This window comes from Protopterus annectens, chromosome 17.part0 (genome assembly GCF_019279795.1).
Source record: "Protopterus annectens isolate FY-2018-M chromosome 17.part0, PAN1.0, whole genome shotgun sequence".
NCBI lineage: Eukaryota > Metazoa > Chordata > Ceratodontiformes > Protopteridae > Protopterus > Protopterus annectens.
This window is the reverse complement of record NC_056751.1, coordinates 607,603,088-607,627,541: the sequence shown is the minus strand read 5'-3', so window position 1 is coordinate 607,627,541 and position 24,454 is coordinate 607,603,088. Positions and strand designations below refer to the sequence as shown.

Genomic DNA, 24,454 nt, shown 5'->3' with positions numbered 1-24,454 from the left:
CTTGCAAAGAAAAGAAGCAAGTGTTCCATCCTTAGTAGTTTAAACAGAAGAGTAAAAAATGGGTAGATCTGAGTACTGCTTAATTGGGAACTCATTATTGCTAAGTACAATGGAACTACAGGAGTCCCCCTTTGGGTACTGTGTGTATAAACATACATATTCTGTTAGAAAGCAACTCCAAGTAATATAGGTTCTTGGTAGGCTATATTCAAACTAGGCAATTAATATAAGATTCCCATACATGTCAAGCAGAGCGCCTCTTTGGCCCTCTTGAAAAGGAATCTTGATGATTGGATGGGAGATAGGAAATTCACCCCGGTGATCATGTCAGTTGCCCTGCTAGACAGGGGTCCAGGGAAGTAAATACTGTGGGAAGAAATAGCCAGGGAATTGTTATGGCAAGGCTTGTATAGGCCCTAGGGCCGATAGCCTAGTACCAACCTTTGAACCTATGAACCTATGAACAATTAAAGGATATGGATTGTAGGCTGAAGAATCTGTAGTTTCCATTACCAAAAATGGTGTTTTATTTAATTTTAGGTTTAACTAGGTGATGTTTTAAGACTAGATTCTGCAGGCATTCCTAGTTACTAAAATAAGTAACAGTATCAACTTGCTTTCTAGTTGAATTGATCAGTTCCCAGGCTGAGGGAACCTATTTGAGTCTACTGTGGTTGCCAAATAGCCTTGCTTTGGTCTTACTTCAGTTTCATATAATCTGTTTACCTTATAGCTACTTTAAGAGATTGCCTCTATCTTTTCGTAGATCATTTTAATGGATTAATGTAAAGCTGATGACTGCTATATCACCAGATCATCTATACAATATAGGATTCAGCAAATTATGGTTTGTAGCTAAGGACGGAATAAAAAGTGAAAGGAATGGGCACCTAAGAATGAGCTTTATGAACCCCCAGATTCAGTTTTAACCATTGCAAAGACAGATAACTTCAACACCAGCTCTTTGCATGTGACAAAGCCTACAATATTCATAGATTAAAAAAATGCTAATCAACCAGATCAAAAGTTTTGGTGAGGTCCATAAACAAATCATGTAAAAAATGTAATCATTGACAGAAAAGGAACTGCACAGTGGTGCAAGGGTGCTGCTAGCAGCAATAAAGTCATGCTGATACATTACAAATAGACTGTATTTGTTAACATAGATGGTAATGTGATAAAAGACTATCACATTCTAGTACTTTAGCCATAGACACTAATGGAGAAATAAGTCTGTAGTCAGCAGTAGAACTAGGAGTGTGGACCTTAGAGGAAAGATAAGAGCAAATTTACATAAGGAGGAAAACAAACTCTTGATTAATGGCAAGACTGAAGATTTGAACTAAACATCACTTATGAACTCTTACACAATTTTAACAAGTAGGGGTAAACGCCATCACTCCAAAGGTTCCTGTGGATAGGAAAGTTGTCTGGGAGTTCAAGAATGTGCTTTAAAGATTTTTTTAACTCTAGTGCCTCTGTAATCTTTGAATTTCACTCCCAGTCACTCTAGTAGCCCATTCTTTCCCTCAGAGGTGAGGACTGTATGGCCTTTTCATTCCCATGGGGACGAGGGATGAGCATGTCCAGTGATGCCTCTCAGATTGAGTCTGCTATGGGCATTGCTTGAGACTGTCACTTACAGATGCACCACCCTCTGTCCTTCAGGCTAATGCCTGTATTGACTGTCCATTTTTTTTTACAGAGGAACTCAGAGCATGCACTACCAGCATGCTACCTTTCCCTCTAATCCTAATCGATGCAATTCTTCTCCCACCTCAGGTCAGCTGCTTCACTGTCAGGACTGATAAAAGAACTGAGTTGTCTGGGTCATAGGCAGTGCACTATCCCTCTATGCTATGGACTCAATATCACTTTAAAATTACCATCTTGAAGTGAAAACAATCTTTGTGGCTTTAGAGCATTGGGGTTCGAGGAGTACTGACCCAAGGATGGATGGTAGACTCACTTTTGAAATCATCCAGAAATAAAGATTCATCAGATTAGCACAGCTATAATTACACAGCTGAAAAAGTTAGATTTGCCAATGATGCGGTTCATCACTTTCTAGAAATTCCTAGGGATATAGATGAGCCAGATTCCTTATTTATCTAAATGTGGAGTTATGTTTCATTATGGCCTCCTTAGCCAAGTTCCAGAGACTTACAAATTAATCTTCAGGTTCAGGACAGAGAAGCTTTTTTTTTCCAGGAAAATGAAGCATCATCTCTAAGTCTTACTAAGCATTTGAGTTCCTTAGCCATTCAAGTAACTCTGTCACCAATCCTTTTGAAGTAATAAGAGGAAGGAATTTATTTTGAAGGTGAAGAATTATATTAGATAGAAAGGAGAGTGCAGTAGCTGCTGAGGATCTCTGAAAAGCAGGTGGCAAAGTCTGTGCAAAATGTCCATCAGTATCTGTATCTGGGGCATAAATATCTTTAGATCTCAATCCGAGAAGAAAGATTACATCATTGCCTTCTTCTGTTTTGAATATTGTGGTATATTTTGTTTACTCTGTGTTTTATTTGTACTCTGCTTTCAATTGCATATTTAAACTAGGAATGAGACCATAGGTGTGTCTCTTGTGAGTCACACAGAAATTAAATATTCCTCCATCCTCTCACCTTGGTGCTGTTGCCTTTTTAAACTCAACTGTCTCTCTAGTTGCCCGCCCCTTATGTTAATTTGACCACATATTTCCTTCCCTCTCCTTTTTCATTGGCTATTATCAGTAAGCACAAATTATTATTCTGTGAAATCGTTCCCCTTTGTTATTTAAATTTATTGACCACCCCACTGTAATCCATACAGCGAAAATATTAAGTGCCCACCCCCTCAAGCAGAGCGCTTCTTTGTCCCTCTTCAAAAGGAATCTTGATGATTGGATGGGAGATAGGAAATTCACCACGGGGATCACGTCAGTCGCCCTGCTAGACAGGGGTCCAGGGAAGTAAATACTATGGGAAGAACAGGGAATTGTTATGGCTAGGCTTGTATAGGTCCTTGGGCCGATAGCCTAGTACCAACCTATGAACCTTCCAATCTATCTTGGTCTTTTAAAATTAGTGGCACTCCCTTTAGATTGCTAAAGCTTGACTTACTCCCTCTTTCATATCAAACTGCTTAGTGCACACTTCAACTCACAGGATGTTAACCATTCTTCCATATAGCGTTTAAAATCTGCAACATCTAGTCCAAGACCACCAATTATTAGAAAGCCCAGTTTTTGCTTATCAGTAGTTATCCTGGAATTAGTGCTTCTGTTTTGCTTCTGGTGAGAGAAGGAACATAGGGACATTATTTCCTGGAGACTGTTGATCACCAGAAACCCTGATAACTGCTTCATAGTAGCCAGCCTGGAATCTGTGCTTATATTTTGCTCCTGGTGAGAGACAGAGCAGAGGGAATTGATTCCTGACTGTCTCTGAGTGAGTAGTGAGTGTCTACATGAGACCTTCCTGACTGGTCTGGTAGCTATTTAAGGCATCTACCAGTAAAAGGCTCCAACAAACCTACATACCCCCTGCATTATATGGGGCAAGATTGTTGATCACCAAAGAGCCTGTAGCCTGCTTCTCATCTTGGGATTGGTGCTACTGTTTTACTTCTGGTGAGAGAAGAAGCAGAGGTGCAGTGTATCCCAGCAGTGTGAAACTGTGATGAGACCAGCATTAGTAGTAGTCAGACAGTAAGTAGTCAGTCAGGTGAATCCCCTTTTTTATCATTCTTGACAAAGCTAATTCTTTCTTTTCAGTAAGTACTTACTGCTTGCTTATCTGCTGTTTAACTAAACTTCAGAATATTTCTCTAAGTATTTCACCCATAAATCATTAGGGGCTACTTATTAGTTTCCCCTTAAGTGTTTGGCAGTGCCCTGTATAGAGCCAGACACCTTGAGTTGACATTTTTCCTGTAAAAGCACCTTTGAAATTTCACCAATACCTAGTTGTACAGGGCAACTAGTTTGCAGTGACAAGCACTGCCCCCAGAATTGCAAACCAGATAATCATGACATTACTTTATATTCTCACAGCGACTGTCTAATAAATAAAAAGGACCTGTGCCATGGATATGAACTTTTTCATTATCTCTGTTACCAGCTTGGTGGATATGGGCATCCTAAGCCAGTGTAGAAATTGCCTCATGTTTACGGACAGACAGCTAATTCACAAACAAATTGATATGGTATGTGAGAGATTTATTTACACAATGTCACTGGAGGCAAAGCACTCACAAAAAAGCAGTACTAATGCCAGTTAGGTTGCCAGCAGTGCTCACACTGCACCCATCACACACAGTACAAAGCAGATACATAGACCCACATATGCTGAGGTACTTAAATGTAACTTTTCTAAACCCCAAAGACCTCCTAGATGAAGTACACATAACAAATACCCTCAGGAACCCCGAATGCACTCTTTCAAAACACCCACATCAGCACGTACAGCCACATCTCATGGAGCCTCTACTTCCAAGCCCATAAGGCAAGCCACCACACAATCCAACATTCTGGTCATTGAAGACCCCATTGTGAGACAAACATGATGTTCCTCTCATGAGGCTGAGTAAGGAGAAAGTCATGGTCAGCTGGTTATCAGGGGCCAGGATCTACACATTATGCACTTACTCAGGTCATTGGACCTTGAGTACCAGTGTGATTATGTCATAGCCCATGTTGGTGTAAATTACCTGAGATGTACCTCCCTAGACTATATGAAGAGAGACATCATGGAGTTCTAGGAATACATGTCCAAGGCTGTTAGGAGCCTAGCATTGAGCAGCATTTTACCTTCTCCAAGGATGTTGCCACAATATGAACAAAAGATGACCGACTTTAATAACTGACTTAGTTTCTGGTGTCATTCTGAGGGGGTTTAATATTTGTCAACATGGAAGGAAATGGTCAACAGACCAAGCTGCTTTGCCAGGGATGGTCTGCACCTGTCCCCTCTAGGCTTTTGAATATTAGCTAAATCATTGTCCTCCCCCATAGTGCCTTTTTATATTAACTAAAACATTGTCCTTCCTCCATAGTGCCTTTTTAGGCAATGCCCAACTGAAAGCACTTCTGACATAGCAAATCAAAACCAAGAAAATCCAAAGGTGTTACTGCTCAGTGCTAGCAATCTAAACAAGAAACTCCACTCTCATAAAGCTCGCCTTACCCTAGTGAATGCTGATGTCTGTGCAATTACTTAGACATGAATTAAAGTCACAGAAAGTGCACTGCAGTGCAAGGCTATAATGCCTTCCACACATTTAGATCAGCAGCTACACAGACAGAAGCTAAAGCTGGAGGTGTCTCGATTTACATCAAAAATAAATATACCTCAAGGCAGGGCAAACAGGACAATGCACTTCAGCTTCTCCATGTTTAAATCACCATAGGAAAAATCCCAAACCATTTCCTTGCAAGTTATAGTTTCCTCTCTATGACCCAGGAAACTTATAGCATATATTTAAACTTATTAGAAGCACTCTCCATCCAAACCAGTACCATATTCATGGACAACTTTAATTACCCCACTATTAACTAGGAATCATATATGACACCAAATGTGCAGGCACAAAGATTCATGGATTTTGTAAACACAAACTCCCTGGAACAGATTGTCAGTATGGTGACCAGGGGTGCAAACATACTGGATCTGGTCCTCACTAATATGGAGGAGTGTTGCACACCCCCTAGTGTAATGTGTCCTTTGGTAAGGCCATACCACAAAATAGTCTTCTTTGAAGAAAAAAACAAAAGCCAGAACTCCAGCTAAACCTGCAATGTTCAGAAACTACTGTAAGGCTACCTTCCTACTATTAAGAGATAACCTGGCAACATTTCAAGCACCATTAAACCCTGTGAACACTGCTGCCAACTCAGAACTGTTCACAGAACCCTTATACAAGCATGTTAATAGTTGCATATAAGCAGCTATTCCCACCAGGAAGAAGTACAGAACTAACTCAAAAAACAAACCACCCTGGTGGAAGCGTAACATCAATAGGCCGTATAACAGAGGGAAGAAAATTATGGCAAAAAATTAGGAGGCATAGCACCCAGCAGGATAAAAGCACTCTCACCAAACTAAACAAACAACTCCTAGGACAAATAAATTATACCAAAGCCAAATTTGAGGTAAATTTGGCCTCCCAGGCCAAGAACAACCACAAGGCATTATTTAGTTATGTTTGAAACTTCAAAGGCAATAGATCTCATTGTTAATGGAGCCACCTTTACTGAGCCATAATATGTAGCAAGCCTACGCGCAGACAAATTCACCTGTAGCTTTATCCCTCTCTCCCTCTCAACCTGTACTCAGAAAATACCTTCAAATGTAACACCCCTACCATCACTAGAAAACAGGTCCTTAATGTTTTCTCTAAGGCAAATGATGCTGTATTGATGGGCCCAGACTATCACAGGATGCCTTCTAAATGGCATAAAATGTAACCTGTCAGGCTGTCTGGAATTGCTATTAAACTGTAACCTCCAAAATGGTTTCATTCCTCATGAATGGATAACAGAAAAAATCATCCCTCAGTACAAAGGTGGGTCATCTACAGACCTTGTAAGCTACAGACCCATAAGTCTCACTAGTCTCATATGCAAAACAACGGAAATAATTATCATGGAAATGATCAATAATGACATATAAAACCTTCAGACACTGGACTTAACCCAATTTGGTTTCATCAAGGGCAGGTCATGTCTACTCAACCTGGTAGACATCTTTGAGAAAGCCACTAAAGCAATGGATGAGGGCAAAATGTTTCACACTGCCTACCCTTGACCCGGCCAAGGCATTTGACACAATAGCTCATTTGGCATTGTTGAGAAACTGAAGAACTTAGGTATAAACCCTTATGCCACCCAGTGGATAGCCAGCTGGCTCACAAACTGGAGTCAGAAAGTTAGAACTGGGAAGTCCACCTCTACAAAGAGGCCAGTCAAAGCGGAGTCCCTAAGGGATCAGTCCCAGGAATGCTCGCTTTTGGCATTTACTTCTCTAAAGTCAAGGCCAACCTCAAGGGCCTCTGACTGAATAAATTAGCAGATAATTGCAAATAGGTTCATAGGTTCATAGGTTCATATTAGGCTATCTGCCCTGGGGCATTTACAAGCCTAACCCGAGTGTGTTTGGCTTTCGCCACCCTTAGATTTGAGTTTGCTGTGCCTTTTTTAAGGTTAGTTTACTGTGCCTCTGTCTAGTAGTGACACAGAAGTAATCCCAGGGGTAAACCTATGATCTCCCATCCACTCATCAAAATTCCTCTTTAAGAGAGTCAGTGAGGTGCTCTGCCTAACATGGACCGGGATTCTATTCCAAAGCGAAGGGAGCCTTTGGGTTATGAATCTGTCCCTCCAGCAAGTTCTATTTATTTCTGTGCTGAGGTTCAAGTCCCTCGAGCGCGTGGTTCTAAGGGATTTAGATTTTCTGAGGTGGAGCATGTCCATTAATTCTGGGTTGGACATAGCTTTGTATGTCAGGCATAGATCACCTCGAAGTAGGCGGTATGCGACTGAGTAAAGCTGGAGTTTCTTTAACCTGGCAGCATATGGCAACTGTTTGAGTCCCTTGATCCTCTTTGTGAGGTACTTTTGGGGTTTTTCTAGCTGCTGCAGGTGTCGGGTAAGGTACATTCCAAAAGGGGCATTGTATTCTATGATGGGCCTGATGAGGGATGAATAAAGGGGCACTATTACCTCCCTTGATCTAGATGTGAATCCTTTCGTGATAAAGTGGGCTATGTAGAAGGTCTTTCTAACCACTTTGGCAATGTGGTTGTCAAAGGAGAGATTGCTATAAACTTGGGTCCCCAGATCCCTAATTACTTCTTCTGTATTTAATGGGTTACCACCTATGTGGTAATTGGTGGGCACTTTGTTTTTGCCAAAGGGTATGACTATACACTTCTTGGCATTTAGCTTTAGACCATGGCTCTGGCACCAGTTATCCGTCTCTGCGAGACCTTTTTGAAGGATGTTCGTGTCAGCTGGAGAGTCAATTATGGTGCCCAGATTGCAGTCATCTGCGAACTTGGTCAGCCATAGTCCTCCCGTGCTGGCCTGTACCTCGGAAAAGTATATGCCGAACAAGAGAGGTCCCAGGACTGAGCCTTGTGAGACATCACTTGTAACTGGTTTTGAGTCTGACATGACCACGGCAATTCTGACTCTGTGTGTTCTGTCTTTGAGCCAGTTAGCAACCCATCTTGTGACATAGGGGTTTATGTTTAAGGTGGATAGCTTATCTATGATGCCCGAGTGGGGTATTGTGTCAAATGCCTTTGCGAGGTCCAGATAGGCTGTGTGGACTACCTTCCCTTCGTCTATGGCCTTGGTGACTGTTTCGAAGAAGTCGACCAGGTTCAAGAGGCAGGATCTGCCCTTGACAAAGCCGAACTGAGTAGGATCCAGTGTCTGTAGGTCCCCAATGTCTTTGTTTATGAGTTCCATGATGATCCTCTCCATGGCCTTACAGATAAGGCTAGTCAGACTTATGGGGCGATAGTTACCAGGGTCCGTTGAGGCGCCACCTTTGTGGAGCGGGACCACTATTGCTGTACGCCATTCTTTGGGTACATATCCCGTAGTGAGGCTGAGATTGTACAGCAGTTTTACGTGAGGGTTTAGTTCTTCTTGGAGTTCATGTAGGATGCAACCTGGGACACAGTCTGGTCCCATTGAAGCAGTGTTTTTTGCCTTGGAAAGGGCGGCCTTCACCTGAGCATCTGAGATGTTAGGGAGGCTGCACTCTACTGGGATAGATATTTGCTCTTTGGGGGGGGAAGGGGGGGAGAAGTTTGCACTGAACCTGTCTGCCAGGATGTTGGCAATGTCTGTGGGTTCAGTGTATTTTTTGTCATTTATAATCAACTCTGAGCATATCTGGGAGTTGCATCCCAGGTTCCTAACATAGCTAAAGAAAGCCTTGTGATTGTCTTTAGTGTCCTGTGCAATTTTTCTCTCTAAGCTGGATTTGGAGGATTTTATGAGGTATCGTAATTTTTTGCTAGTACTGATCAGAGTTGCCTTCCCTTTTAGGGATTTTGCTCTATCATGTAGTAGCTTCCTCCTTCTGTTGTACAACTTATTTATGGCTGGGGTCCACCAGACTGGACGCCTGCCTTTGGACGCTTGGGTTTTGGTTTTGTTTGGGATAGCATGATCCATGCATTCCTGGAGGTGTCCATAGAATGCGTTTATATAGGATTCTGTGGTTTGGGCCATAGTTTCCACTGGCCTTGGGGCCTTGAAGGATTCCACCTCGGATTTGAGAAGTGTGAAGTTCTCTTTTGAGAAGTTTTTCACTGTGGTTTTCTGGGCTGGGGGTGGGGTCGGGTTGTGGATATCCAGTGAAATTAATTTAGGGTTTGATCTTACCAATGAGGGGAATACTTCTGGTGTGGAGCATAGGATCCCCATGTTGGTGATGATCAGGTCAAGTATGTTTTCCCCTCTTGTGGGAGTTTTGACTAGTTGTTCCATAGCATTTGAGTTTATAAATTCCAGGAACCTTTGGGCTAGGGTGTTGGGGCTTGAGTAATGCTCCCAGTCAATGTTTGGGTAGTTGAAGTCACCCAGTATAATGGTGTTTGGAGAGATCTTCATGTTCTCCAATGTTTTCAGGAAAGCCGAGTGGGATTCCTGATTTTTAGACGGTGGTCTGTAGCATGCTATAAACTGAAAGGCAGTTTTGCCCACTGTTAGTTGCACATTGATGGTTTCTGATGCTTCGTGCAATGCCACTAACCTGGAGGTGTGGGTATCCTTGATAAATATGGATACTCACCCTCCTTTTGTAGTTCGGTCCGAGTTTTGGGGCCGAAAAGCATGGTATGAGGTATAACCTGGTAATGCTGGGGTGCTCTCTGGAGCCTTGAACCAGGTTTCTGTCACTGCACAGATATCGATGTTCTCCATACTGAGGAGAGAATTGAGTGCATGCATTTTGAGGTTTAGACTTCTGGCATTTAGCAGCATTACCCTTAGTTTCTTGTTCTTTGTGTTTTCTAAGGAGGTGGGTTTGTCTTTTGAGCCTTGCCTAAAAAAGGCACTATGGAGGTGGCAAGAGCCTTTGCCAGTATCCGAAAGCCCAAGGGTGACAGGTGTAAGCCGTCCCTTGCGAAGCAACGTGGCTTGTCAAGCATGTCATCCCAGGCTGACAGGCACTGGACCCCCTTTGAATGACACCAAAATTTTAGCCAATTGTTAAAATCAATCATTTTGTCTTTATACTGCGGCATCATTCTAGGTGAGGGTAAGATGCTGCTCAAGGTCAGGGTCATACCAGCCTGGGCTACATGATCAGAGAGCTCCTTTATGTCTCTTTTCATGTAGTCGAGGGAGGTACGTCTCAGGTCATTCACACCAGCATGTACTATGACCGAGTCATATTTGTACTTGCTTTGGAGTGACCTGAGTGCTTGCGTTATGTGGCGGATCCTAGTGCCTGACAGGCAGCTCACTGTGATCTTCTCCTTGTTCAGCCTGGTGAGCGGAACGTCAGTGTGTCTGACTATAGAATCACCTATTACAAGTGTGTCAGGTGTGTTGTTCTGCCTTAAGGGCTGTGACTGTTTGGCACACTGACTTTGTGAGCTATGTGTTGCACGTGTTTTGTTGAGGGTTGCGTTTGATGTCTGCTTTGGAGGTCTCTGCTGTTTAGGTAGATTTTTAATTAGAGCTTCCTAGTATGTTTTTGTGTGTTTGCGTGTTTGGATTGCTGTTGTGGTAGGACTATGTGAGACTGGATTAGTGTTGTGTGATGTTACCTTCTCCTCCTGACTGGTTACACCAGTTTTGAGGTGAGAGAGCTCGGCCTCCAGTTTGGCTATATGGTTGCATCTCTCATATATGTTTGAACCTGTTTGGAGGAGGAGAGGGTTGTCCGTGTACATGAGACAGTTGTAACATTGCCTCAAGATTCCCAGATTCACCAGTTGGACTGGAGAGGAATCCATTAACTGACCTTTGGACATGCTAGAGTAGTATAGGGGACTCTTTTATCACTTAATTAAAGAGGACCAATAGGGGACAGGGTAATTGTAGAGAGTATATGAGGATGTAGTGCTTTTAGTATATTAGTGCTAGATTGTAAAATTGCTTATTTGGGCAAGTGCAGGGCCTTAGATTGAGAATAGGGTGTTTAATTTGAGAAATAGAGCAGTTCTAAGGGAAAAAGTGAAGAGCAGACTTTGGGGAGCCGGGAATAGTTTAAACCCGATTAAGTGGCGTTGCCCAGTGCTGCACTATGCGCACAATTGCTCAAAGCCGCGCAAAAGCGGATTTTTATGCAAGGAACTTCAAAGAGCTAGAAATGGCCCAAAATGGCCAATTACTACAAGATTCTTGTGTTGAGGTCACTCCTTCAGGGACAGATAGGCAGCTCAAGGCTCCCCACTCCCACTGGTGAGCAAAGAAACTTCCTTCTATCCAAGTAAGGAAATGGGCAACACAGGAACTATCCAAGAGTCCAGAATACAGCAAAGCCTGTATAGGGGACTATTCTAGTTAAGGAAAGGCGGGAAACAAGAATATTATTTTATTTTTTTTCAAGAAAACAGCAGGAAAATTACAGTATATTCAATGCACAGGCTAGCGCACTTGAGTGGGCAGCCTCAACAGTTAATTACAACAAACAAACTTTTAAATTAAGTGCAGGTAATGAAAAAATGCAAAAACAAGCTTATAACAGTTAAATCAGCAGTGTAAACTCGCTTTTCAGCGAGAAAGGAAGGTCGCACAGGTAGAAACAGAAAAAATATACTTATATCTTGAAAGCAGTCACTCTTTTCGTTTCTGTGCTGCTAGCACCACTCTGCAGGACCACAAGGAGCTGTTGCTGAGTAGTATAGGTGAAAAAAACGCTCAGAAGCGGATTTTTATGCAGGGAACTTCAAAGAGCTAGAAATGGCCCAAAACGGCCAATTACTAAAATATTCTTGTGCTGAGGTCACTCCTTCAGGGACAGATAGGCTGCTCAAGGCTCCCCACTCCCACTGGTGAGCAAAGAAACTTCCTTCTATCCAAGTAAGGAAATGGGCAACACAGGAACTATCCAAGAGTCCAGAATACAGCAAAGCCTGTATAGGGGACTATTCTAGTTAAGGAAAGGCGGGAAACAAGGATATTTTTTTTTTTCAAGAAAACAGCAGAAAAATTACAGTATAGTCAATGCACAGGTTAGCGCACTTGAGTGGGCAGCCTCAACAGTTAATTACAACAAACAAACTTTTAAATTAAGTACAGGTAATGAAAAAACACAAAACAAGCTTATAACAGTTAAATCAGCAGTGTAAACTCACTTTTTGGCGAGAAAGGAAGGTCGCACAGGTAGAAACAGAAAAAATATACTTATATCTTGAAAGCAGTCACTCTTTCATGATTAGGTGCAGTTATAGAATCCTCCAAACAAAATGTTCTCCAGGAAGGGCTGACACAGACAAATAACTTGTGTCAGAGCCATGGAATAAAACTAAATGCCAAGAAATACATAATAGTATCCTTTGGGAAGTCATCCACCCCAGTAATTATTATATTGACAATACACCCCTAAGAGCTGATTCAGTAGTGAGGGAATTGGGGACAAACATAGACAGTAATCTAGCCTTTGACTATCACATGTCTGTAATACTGAGGAAATCATTCTATATTTTGCAACTTAGAAACAAAGATTTTAAACTGCAGATGTTTTTGTTTTATTTTTGAAAATTGTAAAATTATTGTTCTCAAAATGTTTTGTAATAATTTGTAGCTTTTCTCCCCGGACCTCCGCAGAAAATGGGCTTCTACCCAGTCAAACTTTCCCGGTAATCAGATGTCAATAAATAAATAAAATAAATAAATACAGCATCTAAGTCCAAGGATGTCATTCTTCCACTGTATTCAGCATTCATCAAACCTATCATTGAGTACAGTGTCCCCTTTTGTATGCACCTGACCAGGTACATCCAACAAGTGGAACGTCCACAGCGGTTCTTCATTCAAAAAATACAGGACATAAATAAAATGTCCTATGCAGACTACCTCAAAGCTCTATACCTGTATTCTGTCTCTTACAGGCTGTTGAGAGGAGAGCTATGCCTGGCATACAAGGCATTGTCAGACTCCACCCTGATGGATCTCCTGCATATCCGCAAAACAAACAGCACCTAATTACTCATTCTAAAGACTTTAACCTTGCCTATCATATAAATAGGACCTGGTGGAGAGACAGGTATGTATCCTAGAGGCTACCTTTTCTCTGGAACAGGCTCCCATCCACATGAAGCAGAGTTCCTTCTTAACCCATTTCAAGTGTAACTTTGATAATTGGATGGGGAACAGTAACTTCATCCTTGGTTTGGCACTCATGTCTCTAATGGACACAGGCAGGTTGTAAATGGTTCATCTCCCAGGCCACTAAGTGGAAAGGTTTCATCTCCCAAGCCCCTACTTACACTTATCAAGGGTACCAGAACTTGTGAGAGATTTCAGATTCGTGGCTAGGCTTAAAAAAGCACTAGTCGTCCTTGATCTAGTACACACCTATGAACCTAAAATAAACACTATTAGGCAGTGAGTATCAGAGATGCAGTTTGGCCTGTTTGGATCTTGAATGATTTGTATGAAGCTAGGGTCAGCTAGGATACCTTTAATTTATGATTGCCTCAGATGTGGAGATCCCAGACTCATTCAATGAACATAAGGTAAAATTCACCTAAATTCTCACACTCATGTTATTTAATGAATATTAAATGTGGTATGTTGTCTTTAACTTTTCTTATGATTTCTTTGAAGACAGTACATTGTATGAGCCCTCCCAAAACATTAGCAGTATCCAGCTTTCAGGGCTGCATGTTAATAAATAAATGCTAGAGAAAACAAGATGAAACCTTGTTACAGATAACCAAATCCATTCCACTCAGGAATGTCAGCATGTTAACTGATTACTCTCAATATATATTTAAGCTTGTGTGATGTCTGTAAGATGGAACTTGCCACTGAGAATACACTGCTATATGACCATTTCAGGTCTACTTTATTTAAACGAAAATGCGTTACGTCGAACACCACTCCATCGACACATATACACCGAACTGTGAAATAATCGAACGCACAAAACCACGAAATTCAAAATGTCGAAGTGTTTTGGCTGGCCTGTCTGAGCCACAGATCCGTAAGGTAAGTTTGCGATATTTACGGACATTAGGGTTAGGATTAGGGTGCGGGTTAAGGTAAGTGCATAGATAGGTAATGTAAGATGGGTAATGTATTTAACGTTTAGTGTAGGGTTTGAGGTAGGGATTTGGTTAGTGTATGTGTGTGGTTTATTTATTTTGTTTGGGTATAGCTCCGTAGGGTAAGTGTGCGGTAGTTATGGACCTTAGGGTTAGGGAGGGGTTAAGGATAGTGCACAGATAGTGGTGTATGTGGGGTTTAGTGTAGGGTTAGAAGTAGGGTTTTGGTTGGTGTATGTTTGTGGTTTATTTATTTTGTTTGGGTGGGTAGTATGTTTCGGGCGGTGGGGTTGGCCAAGTATGACAATTCGGTATTTTGAGTTTCACGGTTTTATGTGTTCAATTATTTTGCAGTTTGGAGTATATGTGTTAATGGAGTGGTGTTCGACGTAACGTGTTTTCATTTAAATAAAGTAGACCCACCATTTCTTGCATGACCTTTATGAATCCAATTACTCCAATTTTTTCAACCCTGGTAACTATCATATTGACAACATACCTCTTAAGATTTGATCCAGTAATCAGGGACTTGGGGACACACACAGGCAGTAATCTAGCCTTTGGCCATCATATGTCTAAAATAGTGAGGAAATCATTGTATGTTGTGCAACTTATAACAAAGGTATGGCATTTAGGTAAAAAAATGCCATTGTTCTACTGTGTTCAGCATTCATCAGGCCTATCAGGTTAAATACTGAAACACAAGGCCAGAATGATCAGAGCAGCTGTGGTTATGTAAAATATGTCAGTCAGCTAGTCCAAGGAAAAAGATCATGTTGTGTTGTACTTTTGGGATCACTTCCGTATCCACTAGTTGGAATTGGCCTTATATCTGCTTAAAGTAAGCATAATGCTATTTGTAGAAAGTTTCCAGATTTTGTATCCGGCCAGTGAAAGATGAGTGCTACATGCTTCTTTTTATTATCAAATGTATCACTTACTCCCACCACTATACTATGCAGAATAAGCAATGTGTGATTGCAACAGTTAATTCAGTTTGTGTGTGTGTGTGTGTGTGTGTGTGTGTGTGTGTGTGTGTGTGTGTGTGTGTGTGTGTGTGTGTGTGTGTGTGTGTGTGTGTGTACACCCATATACTGTAAGCCACTCTAATTGTACTTTCTTTTTAATTATTTGATGTACAGCGGGTGATGATGCAGATTGTGCAGGAGCTGTGCAAACGACCAGGTCTGAACAAGTGCGGCTTTGAAATGCCAACCATCTACATCCCAAATCCTAACAAGGTTGGTTTTAACACTACATGACGGATTTAACCACACTGTATGGCAGGGCTTACAAAAAGTGGATAGCAAGCAGCTTAATTTTTGGTGGTCTCTTTACCATTGTCATTTCTCCTGTTGCATGATTCTTCTTTACAGCCTCAGAGATGTCCACATTAGTATTGATACATGCTATCTACAACTCTGAATAGAGAATAAAGTCAAAGTTTAATCAACTGTACTCATATGGAGCACTGTTTTCTCAGTAATTTAGGAGAGTAAAAATTATACATTGTCACACAAGTGTTTTGCAAAGGAATGTTAACTATCAAACAGGGGAAGACAGAAAAATGTTGACTTGTTTTGTTTTATGCAGTTCTTAACTTGAGGTAAAAGGTTCTTCTTAAACTCTTTCCAGCAATAAGGTAAATGAAGTATAGGGGCATGTTAAACTAGCCAATTACTATCTTATGTTTAGTTAAGAAGTAGAAAGTTTGACTAGTTTTGTGCATCACTTTTTCAAGCGGTATACCATCTAAGAGTTGCCTAGTCCAGTGGTTTACAAATGATGAGACCAGCCTGTTTTAGGGGGGCCCAAACACATTTGAGCATGCTGTGAACCTATAAGGTTAACCATTCAGCATTCATTTTATGTGGAGTCAGGCTAAATGCAGAAAACTAATCAATTAATATTTGTATCTGACTGTAAATAAATACTACAAAATAAAATAAGCCCAGTCTTGCTTGATTAGTTCAAATAGGTTCATGGGTTCATAGGTGGTTACTAGGCTAATGGCACAAAAGCCTTTACAAGCCTAACAATAATACACAGGATATGAGAATATTATATCTTAATTCCCCAGATATGGGATGTGGTAGTAACAGGGTAGTGGGTCTCTGGGTGTTGGAGCCCTGAGCATACCTCTCAACCTCTTAGAGCAAGAAATCTAGACAAAGCCACAAATAACAGGGGAACAAAGGTCCAAAATAGGGACACTTTTTTAATATTGCCCTTACAAGCATATAAAGTTGATAGAATAACAGGTCTGGCATTATCATGATCTTTTCTGAAGGATATGAAGTCTGAAACTCAAATGTCTGTCATTGTTTTCTGACTTCAGTTCTCAATAATTTGCCAGTAATTTGTCAGAAAACCACAATTTTATGAGAAACAGAACAAAATTATGGGCAACAATCTGGACATTCTGTGAAAAACTGGACAGTTGAGAGGTATGGCCCTGAGTCATTTTACAGACTACCTCTGTCCGTAAGAGACATGGGCAGTACCCAGGGAGTGAGTTTACGGTTCTCTATCCATTTAGCCAAATTCTTTTTAAGGTGAGATTCAATCCCTGTACCTTGTGTTTGTGAGGTAAACACCTTAACCATTATGCCAATCCCCCTCTTGCCCATATTTGAAAAAAGCTACATTTTTTACATTGCAGCACATTTCTTTTTAGTACATAGAGGCCCAAACTATTTTTTTGATCTCTAGCAAAGGATGAAGGGCTTCTTTATGGTTTGAGGGAGACTTACTTTTATAAGGGTCTAAAGACATATGTCTTGCCCAGTTAAAATGATGCACTATGACATCATAAGTTTTAACATTTCATTCAATAAACCCATTTTCTATAAAATATAATTTTTATTAAATGACCATAGTAACAAATACAGCAAAGATTGTGATACATTTCTATATAATTATAGGGCAACCTATGTAATGTATAACTTACTTATTGCATTAATAGTGACCCATTTTTAATAGTCTATTTTTAACATAAGTTCTTCTTGTATAATTGAATAATTCACAAATCATATATACTACTGAGTTTTTTTCCCCAAATTCTTATGTTTGCTTCACCATTAACACATTAAACTATCTCACTTAAAAGGAACTGTGAACAGCTGAATTTTTCTTTGCCATTATATCAAATGTAATTCAGCATTTTTTCACAAATTGCTTATATGCTTACTTCATCATTAACACATCAAACTACCTACCCTAAAATTTATTGTGAAAAGCTGACTTTCAGTTTATGTTCACTAGATGTCATTACACAGTCAATATGGTACCATAACATTGTAGGCATAGGTGGGGTAGAAACATCCTTTTTGCAACAGTAAAGTAATATATAATTAGTTTGCTTGTGCTGCTTTTGGGCAACTCTTAATGGTATTTATAGTTTTTATGGTCTGCCAGAATTTCTTGAGTTGGCCAAGTAATTATATTTGTAAATTTCTATAATAGATATAGCTTGTTTTATCAGTTTTATTATAACTTCTCTTTTAAGTTCATATGTGGTTTCTTTCCTTTCTGCTTATGTTAGTGTATTTTTTTTTCATTCTCCCCCTGCTTGGTCTCTTTTGTTTATCAGATGTTTAATTTCAGTAGACAGCGTTTTGCCTTAAAATCTTTTCCTCAAAGGATATTGTCTGTCTTGTATGGGGACCAAAATATTATAAATGGTGGATAAACCAGAAGTTGGGACTGAGCAGTTAAAATGGGTAACCAATCAGTATATTGAAATTTGTCTAGCACAGCTGGGTCAGACTTTTTTGATATGCTCTAATTGGAAATCTCTATTCTAGGGCTTTTATTGACTTTAGAGATCAGGAAGATAGAAAGGGAATATGATCACTAACAGCATTAGGGAGGAAAATGAGAGATTTCAGTCAATCAAGTTTGTTTGTTATCTGTACATCTGTGTGCAGGCACCTGTAGGTGTATTTGTTATCTGTACATCTGTGTGCATGCACCTGTAGGTGTATTTGTTATCTGTACATCTGTGTGCATGCACTTGTAGGTGTATTTGTTATCTGTACATATGTGTGCATGCACCTGTAGGTGTATTTGTTATCGGTACATCTGTGTACATGCACCTGTAGGTGTATTTGCTATCTGTACATCTGTGTGCATGCACCTGTAGGTGTATTTGTTATCAGTACATCTGTGTGCATGCACCTGTAGGTGTATTTGTTATCGGTACATCTGTGTGCATGCACCTGTAGGTGTATTTGTTATCGCTACATCTGTGTGCATGCACCTGTAGGTGTATTTGTTATCGGTACATCTGTGTGCATGCACCTGTAGGTGTATTTGTTATCGGTACATCTGTGTGCATGCACCTGTAGGTGTATTGGCCAAGTACCATTTATTATTGTGTGTTGTAGGTTGTTATAAGATAGAAATCTAGTAAGCTGAGAATCTTGTACCTGCACTACTGAGGATGGAGGATGTTGACTGTAGTGATATTCAGTTTAGCATGACTACATAGGTTATTTGAGTAACTGTCCGGCTTTGAGTTAACATGAGCTAATTTCTTAATTAACATTAGCATCTCCCCATGCAGTTACCTAGTCTATTGTCAATGAATGCACTGCTTGCTACGGTAGTGAAAGGGGATATCCATGAATCACATTTTAAAAACGATTCTGTTATAGTCAGCATCTTTGGGTTGTATTGTATTAGCTAAAATCCAGTATGAGCTCATTTATGGTTAATGCTACATACATTCATGCATGCAGTGGTTACAAAATTTGTTGTTGTTTGAGTTTTGCATGGGTATGTGTGTAGAGCCTTGATTTAGCTATATGTTGCCACTCATTTTTTTTTTTTATTAAAAACAGTTCTTGACTGTATGTCTTTATTTACCATTGGTTTAGAAATTCCTGGAAATAGTAATTTTATATATTTTGAATTGTCTTTTACTGTGATGCCTTTCTGGTAAATTGAGTAAAGTTATAGGATAAATAGAGTGATAATAGGACTGTGTGTGGGGTAAGTGTAGTTATTGCATCTTACAGTGAAAGTGTGCACTGTAACTCTGTGTGTGTGTGTGTGTGTGTGTGTGTGTGTGTGTGTGTGTGTGTGTGTGTGTGTGTGTGTGTGTGTGTGTGTGGTGCACTACAAATGTTTGCAGGCTAGTAGCTCACCATACACTTGCTCTAACTTGCAAGTGCCCTAATGCACACTAGGCTGATCCTAGTTAATTACTTAGCCCTCCCAAGACCTGACCCTGCCAGACTCTGTAGCCCAACAAGAACCCCAAGTCTATCCCTAAAAATCCAACCCAGTCCTTAACCCTAACTATAGCACTTATTTACCTAGTGTTAATGTCCTTGATTGCTCCCAAACCCTAAAATTTCCCTCCTGCTCCCTAAACCTAAAACTCACTTCCCACTCCCTAAACCTAAAGTCCCCAGTCACTCCCTAACCCTAAAAACTGCTCCTACTCCCAAACCCTAAAACTTTCCCAAAAACCTAAATCCTGCTTCTAATTGCTGCCTGATGGCATAAACTTCGCTTCCATCCCCTCTCATTCCCTCTTCACTCGCTGCCACACTAACCATGCCTGAACTCAACCACTGTGCTCAGAAAAGATGTGACAGGTGCTGCAACTCAGCTGCACATATAGTTGAATTCACTTGTGAGCAGCCAGTTGCATGAGCTGCCAAATAATGGTCTTCAAGTGCCTGTGATTTGTGAATTTGTACTATAACCTATATAAACATGCTTTACTTGTTATCTGTAATGTACTACCTACATTGGACCATGCTGGAATATAGATACGTTTTTGTCAGATCAAAAAAAGAAAAAAAAATGATTTATAAAAACAGCACTATTTTTATTTGTTTTGGTATAGGGTATAGTGAAGAAAAGTGAAATGGTTAAGTAATATATTATTGCAATCAGTTGATTTTATCTGTCTCTATGTAGATGCATAGTTACTAATATGTGTTGGTTTATAGCTTAATCGCTGTGTGAATCAAATTGATGATGTGTGTAAAATGATCCAGAAGACGATAAACTTGACAGTGCAGAACACACTGAATCGGTTTGAAAAAGATTGCCAGGAAATTACAGAAATGGTTAACAAAAGGCTAACCGAAGACAGGTAAAAACAATTTTATTTCTCAAAATAAACTTATAAAAAATGCAATGCCTTTTAACTGCCATTTGTCTTTATTTTTTTTTTTAAGCAATAACCCATGACTGGCTGGGGGTATCACAGGATTAACCCACTGTTGATGTGGTTGAATGACAAGGGCAAAGCCAAACATGGGTTAATCCTGTGATAGCCACACCCAGTCATGGGCTATTTCTATTATACAGTGACATTATATAAGAAAGAAATTGCTTACTTTTCTTAAAAAATGTCTTTGTATAACAGCACTACAGTGTTCCTCCTCGTTCTTCCGCATTTTCTGATGTACTGCGCATGCGTATGGAAATTACAATCCCACGCTCGCACACTACATCATTGCTGTTTAGGAAAAGCAATGGATTTTCTCCAGTGCTGTTTTTTTTTCTCCCCATGCCATTATGGACACTTAATGCAAAAACTTAGACAAAGCACAAAATCATAAATCATGGGGAGTGCAAAGGTTCAAAAATAGGGACAGACTTTATTACTCTTATAAACTTAGAAAGTTACTGCAATAGGAGCTTTTGTGTTAGTGTGCATCTTTCTGAAGAATACAAAGCACAAACGTCAAATATATGTCAATATTTAATGACTTCAATCTGCAGTGGCTTGCCAGAAAACTCTATTTTTTAAGAGGAAAAGACCACAACTATGAGGCACAAATCTGGACAGTTGAGAGGTATGAAAGTCTGCTGACTCTTTACGTTGGACAGCACAGAAATAGAAGGAAAATCGGGTATGTTTGTGTTTCATTAGTTTTGCAGAAAGTACCTAATTTTTCTTGTATTTTGTTCTGTCCTCTAGGGATATGACAATAGACTGACCATTCAATGGTACTTTAGCAGATGGATTTTTTTTCTGTTGGTATGTGCTTGATTTACAGTGGGGACGCTGGTTGGGCTGTCCAATCAGCGTGCACATTTTTGAATGACAATGAGCTATTATTGTATGATCGCATACCACATAAGTAAACATTCAATGTTTATAAATTAACTGATACATTTAGGAAAATGTTTGAAAGTACTTTGTTTATAAACTATTCTGTTGGCATCTCACATATTCTGTGAGTTTCCCTTTTCTGTTATTAACTTCTTAAGAAATTCTCACAAAATGAGGTCTAAGCCACTCTGGATTGTTATGCTTTCTCTTTCTAAATGATCTGTTATATAACCATGCCATGTTATGCTACTTTAAGAATAAAGGAGATGTCACATGCACAGCTTTGGAAATATGGTTGGGAGGGTGGCCTAATGGTTAAGGTGTTTGCTGCACAAGGTATAGGGTTTGAGTCTCACAAGAGATAATTATCTAGGCTTAAAATGGCTCGCAAGGACAGTTAGCTTAGTACTAATCTATGAACCTATAATATGAAAGGAATATATGTTTAAACAAAAGTCAGACACAGTTCAAAATATAACAGCTGTAACTTGCTTTGTAAGGGTTGTTACCAGCCCCTTTTATTTTTTTAAAGGAACATCCAGAAAACTGAAGGTTGTCCCACTAATCTGGAAGTGACTTTACAAATTGTAGAATTTTGTAAAGTTGCCATCTGCTCTTAGCAGTTTCAGTATGAGCATCCCTTCATCATAATGCAATTGCATCCATGAACAGACAGGCAGACATAAAAAAAGAAAAGAAAAAGACATTCAATTACAAAGATGAGCTAATTTATATAATAACATGGGTGGGGAGGGGGTGGAACAGGTGGGGCAATGTGTAGGGCAACATGGAAGATGGCAGAACAAGGAATGTAGCAAATGGTGTAGATTTTGTCTAGTTTTTGCCTCTTCCAAAAGTGACAATTCTATACTTTTTGTTAAAGAAGCAAGCAATAGGGGAGATTTTCCATAGTAAAATTCCTTTTCCAATTGTGAGATCTAGCCATTGGCTTTGATAACTGCTGTACTTTTGCACCAAAGATTGAGAGGATATGTAACATCTTCTGGTTATAGCAAAGGCAGAGGAATAGCCAGGATATCTGGGTCAAGAATTGAAAAAGCCTTCAAATATGGCATATGATCATAGGAAACACAAGGCAAGTGAGTCTTACAACTATTTATGCCTTGTCAGTATCCACCCTCAGAATGCCCCCCCTGTCTCAAGGAGAGCCAGGTCAGTCAAGTCACGGGCAAATTTGTAAATACCCATCCAATCATCCAGTTCCTGTTTGAAGGACAATAACGTATCAGAATGCTTAATTTGCAGCAGGAGTCTATTCCAGAGGTGGGGAAAGCACTGCATAATGAATCTATCTCTCCTCCATGTTTTATTGATTTGTTAATGAATATTTAGATCCCTGGTTCTGGTATTTCTTTGGGTCTGTTTGATTTGTGGAGCTCTAAAAGATCCAAGATCACTAGGCCCCTAATGGCACAGAAAGCAAGGGATTGAGCTCCCTTCAGGACTCTTAAGATACTGAATAAAGGGACAGTGCTTTCAGTCATTTCTGGTAGCTTAGGGTTTCTTTCCTTGGAAACTCTGGGGGTCTTTCTAATTGTTAGATATGTCTACTGATGTACATCCAAAGGTAGGTTGTATTGAATAATAGGCCTAATCAATGCTGAATGTAAGAGGACAATGACCTTTTTAGATCTGGATGATATTCACTTGGCACTCAGCTGTGCTAAGTAGGACTTTGAATACTATTATTATAAAATAATCAAAGAAGAGGGAATTATCAACTTACATTCCAAGTTATCTAACATTCACATTTTGGAATGAGATGTATATGTTGTTTGTTGGGCAGAAGTGTTGTCGACCAAATGTGAAAATACTGCAGTTTTTTGCATTTAACTTTACACCATTTTTGGTACACCAAGTCGTATTTACAACTGTGACATCTTGCTGCAAGGCTTAGGTGTTAGAGGGGACTTGACAACCACTCTGTTTACTGTTGTTCACAAACAGTATTTCATTTTTTTAAGAAATGTAAATCAGTGCCAGTGACTGTAGCCATTTCTTCTGCATACCTTGTGAACCCAGTAATGATTATTATAAAACTATTAATAGGTTTTGTTTCCTACTGAACAAATTACATGCCAAATGGAAGGCAAAAAATAAGATACCCCACCCATGAAATTGCTACGTAGCAAAATAAATCAATATAGTTATCAATTACAAGTTCCATAACATCTGGCCACATGCTACCAGTTAAAGAATAAAAATTAAAAAAAAAAGAAATATAAAAGAGCATTTCCAATTACTCATATCTCCAAGAGATACGAGACTGGAGAAACATTTTTTTACATGAAAAAAATCCTACCAATTACAGTGTTCCCCATGGTGCAAACAAACCCACCACCACAACTACATATGCCACCCTGCAGTAGTGATAATGGGACACTTTGGCAAATGGAGATCATACTGAATTTGAGTACCTCATTGTGATATTATGTAAATTGCTATTGCATACATGTCATGTGTGGGGTTAAAATTTATGTTTTTAAAAAAAGAGCTTCTTACTTGGCTAGTTTCTTTTGAGAAACAGCCTAGCATTTCTTTCTTCAGGCCATCATTGGATCAAAAGCTGTAAAATGTATCTGAGATCATCTAGGACCCCATAACATGTGGGTCTAGTGGACCCTGAAGCTGGCTTAATTCATTTGTTTCCTTCATAGTTATAATAATGCAGTTTTTGCTAAGTAGGATGTGCAGAAAGGATGGAGGAAAAAAATTAAGAGTAAGGCAACATGTGAAAAAAAGAAAAATAGGTGTAGAGCCACGATAGTGGGAAGACAGATGAGATATGTGATTGTAGGGGACCACCATGTGGATCTTTGTATAGGGCTCCGTTTCACCTAGGGTTGGCCCTCTTGACTGCAACTGACATTTAAGGTGTATATATTTAGTAACCTGACTAGAATGATTGGATACCGAGGCAGTCTGTGGATGAAAGTGGTTGACTCCCCCATCTGATTACAAGTAAATGGTCATTGACATGCCATAATATAACTCCACCATATTCTAGTTAACCCTGTCCATTGATTTACGTACTCAGATACTTGGCAAGAGACACAGGCCTACTCTAAAAAGTATGGATGGACATGCAAATTAACTGTGCAAGTAGAGGAAGTGAGCAAAACAGGCAAGGCA

The 24,454-nt window shown here is 39.9% G+C and overlaps 1 protein-coding gene across 1 annotated transcript in view; it reads left to right on the top strand.

Annotated features, from left to right (window-relative positions):
- LOC122791831 overlaps nt 1–24,454 on the top strand; it is a 305,664-nt gene that overhangs the window by 153,739 nt on the left and 127,471 nt on the right. The window contains exons 7-8 of the mRNA XM_044059795.1: nt 15,363–15,461; nt 20,187–20,332. Coding sequence (XP_043915730.1) covers nt 15,363–15,461; nt 20,187–20,332 — 245 coding nt within the window. The remainder of the gene's footprint in view (nt 1–15,362; nt 15,462–20,186; nt 20,333–24,454) is intronic.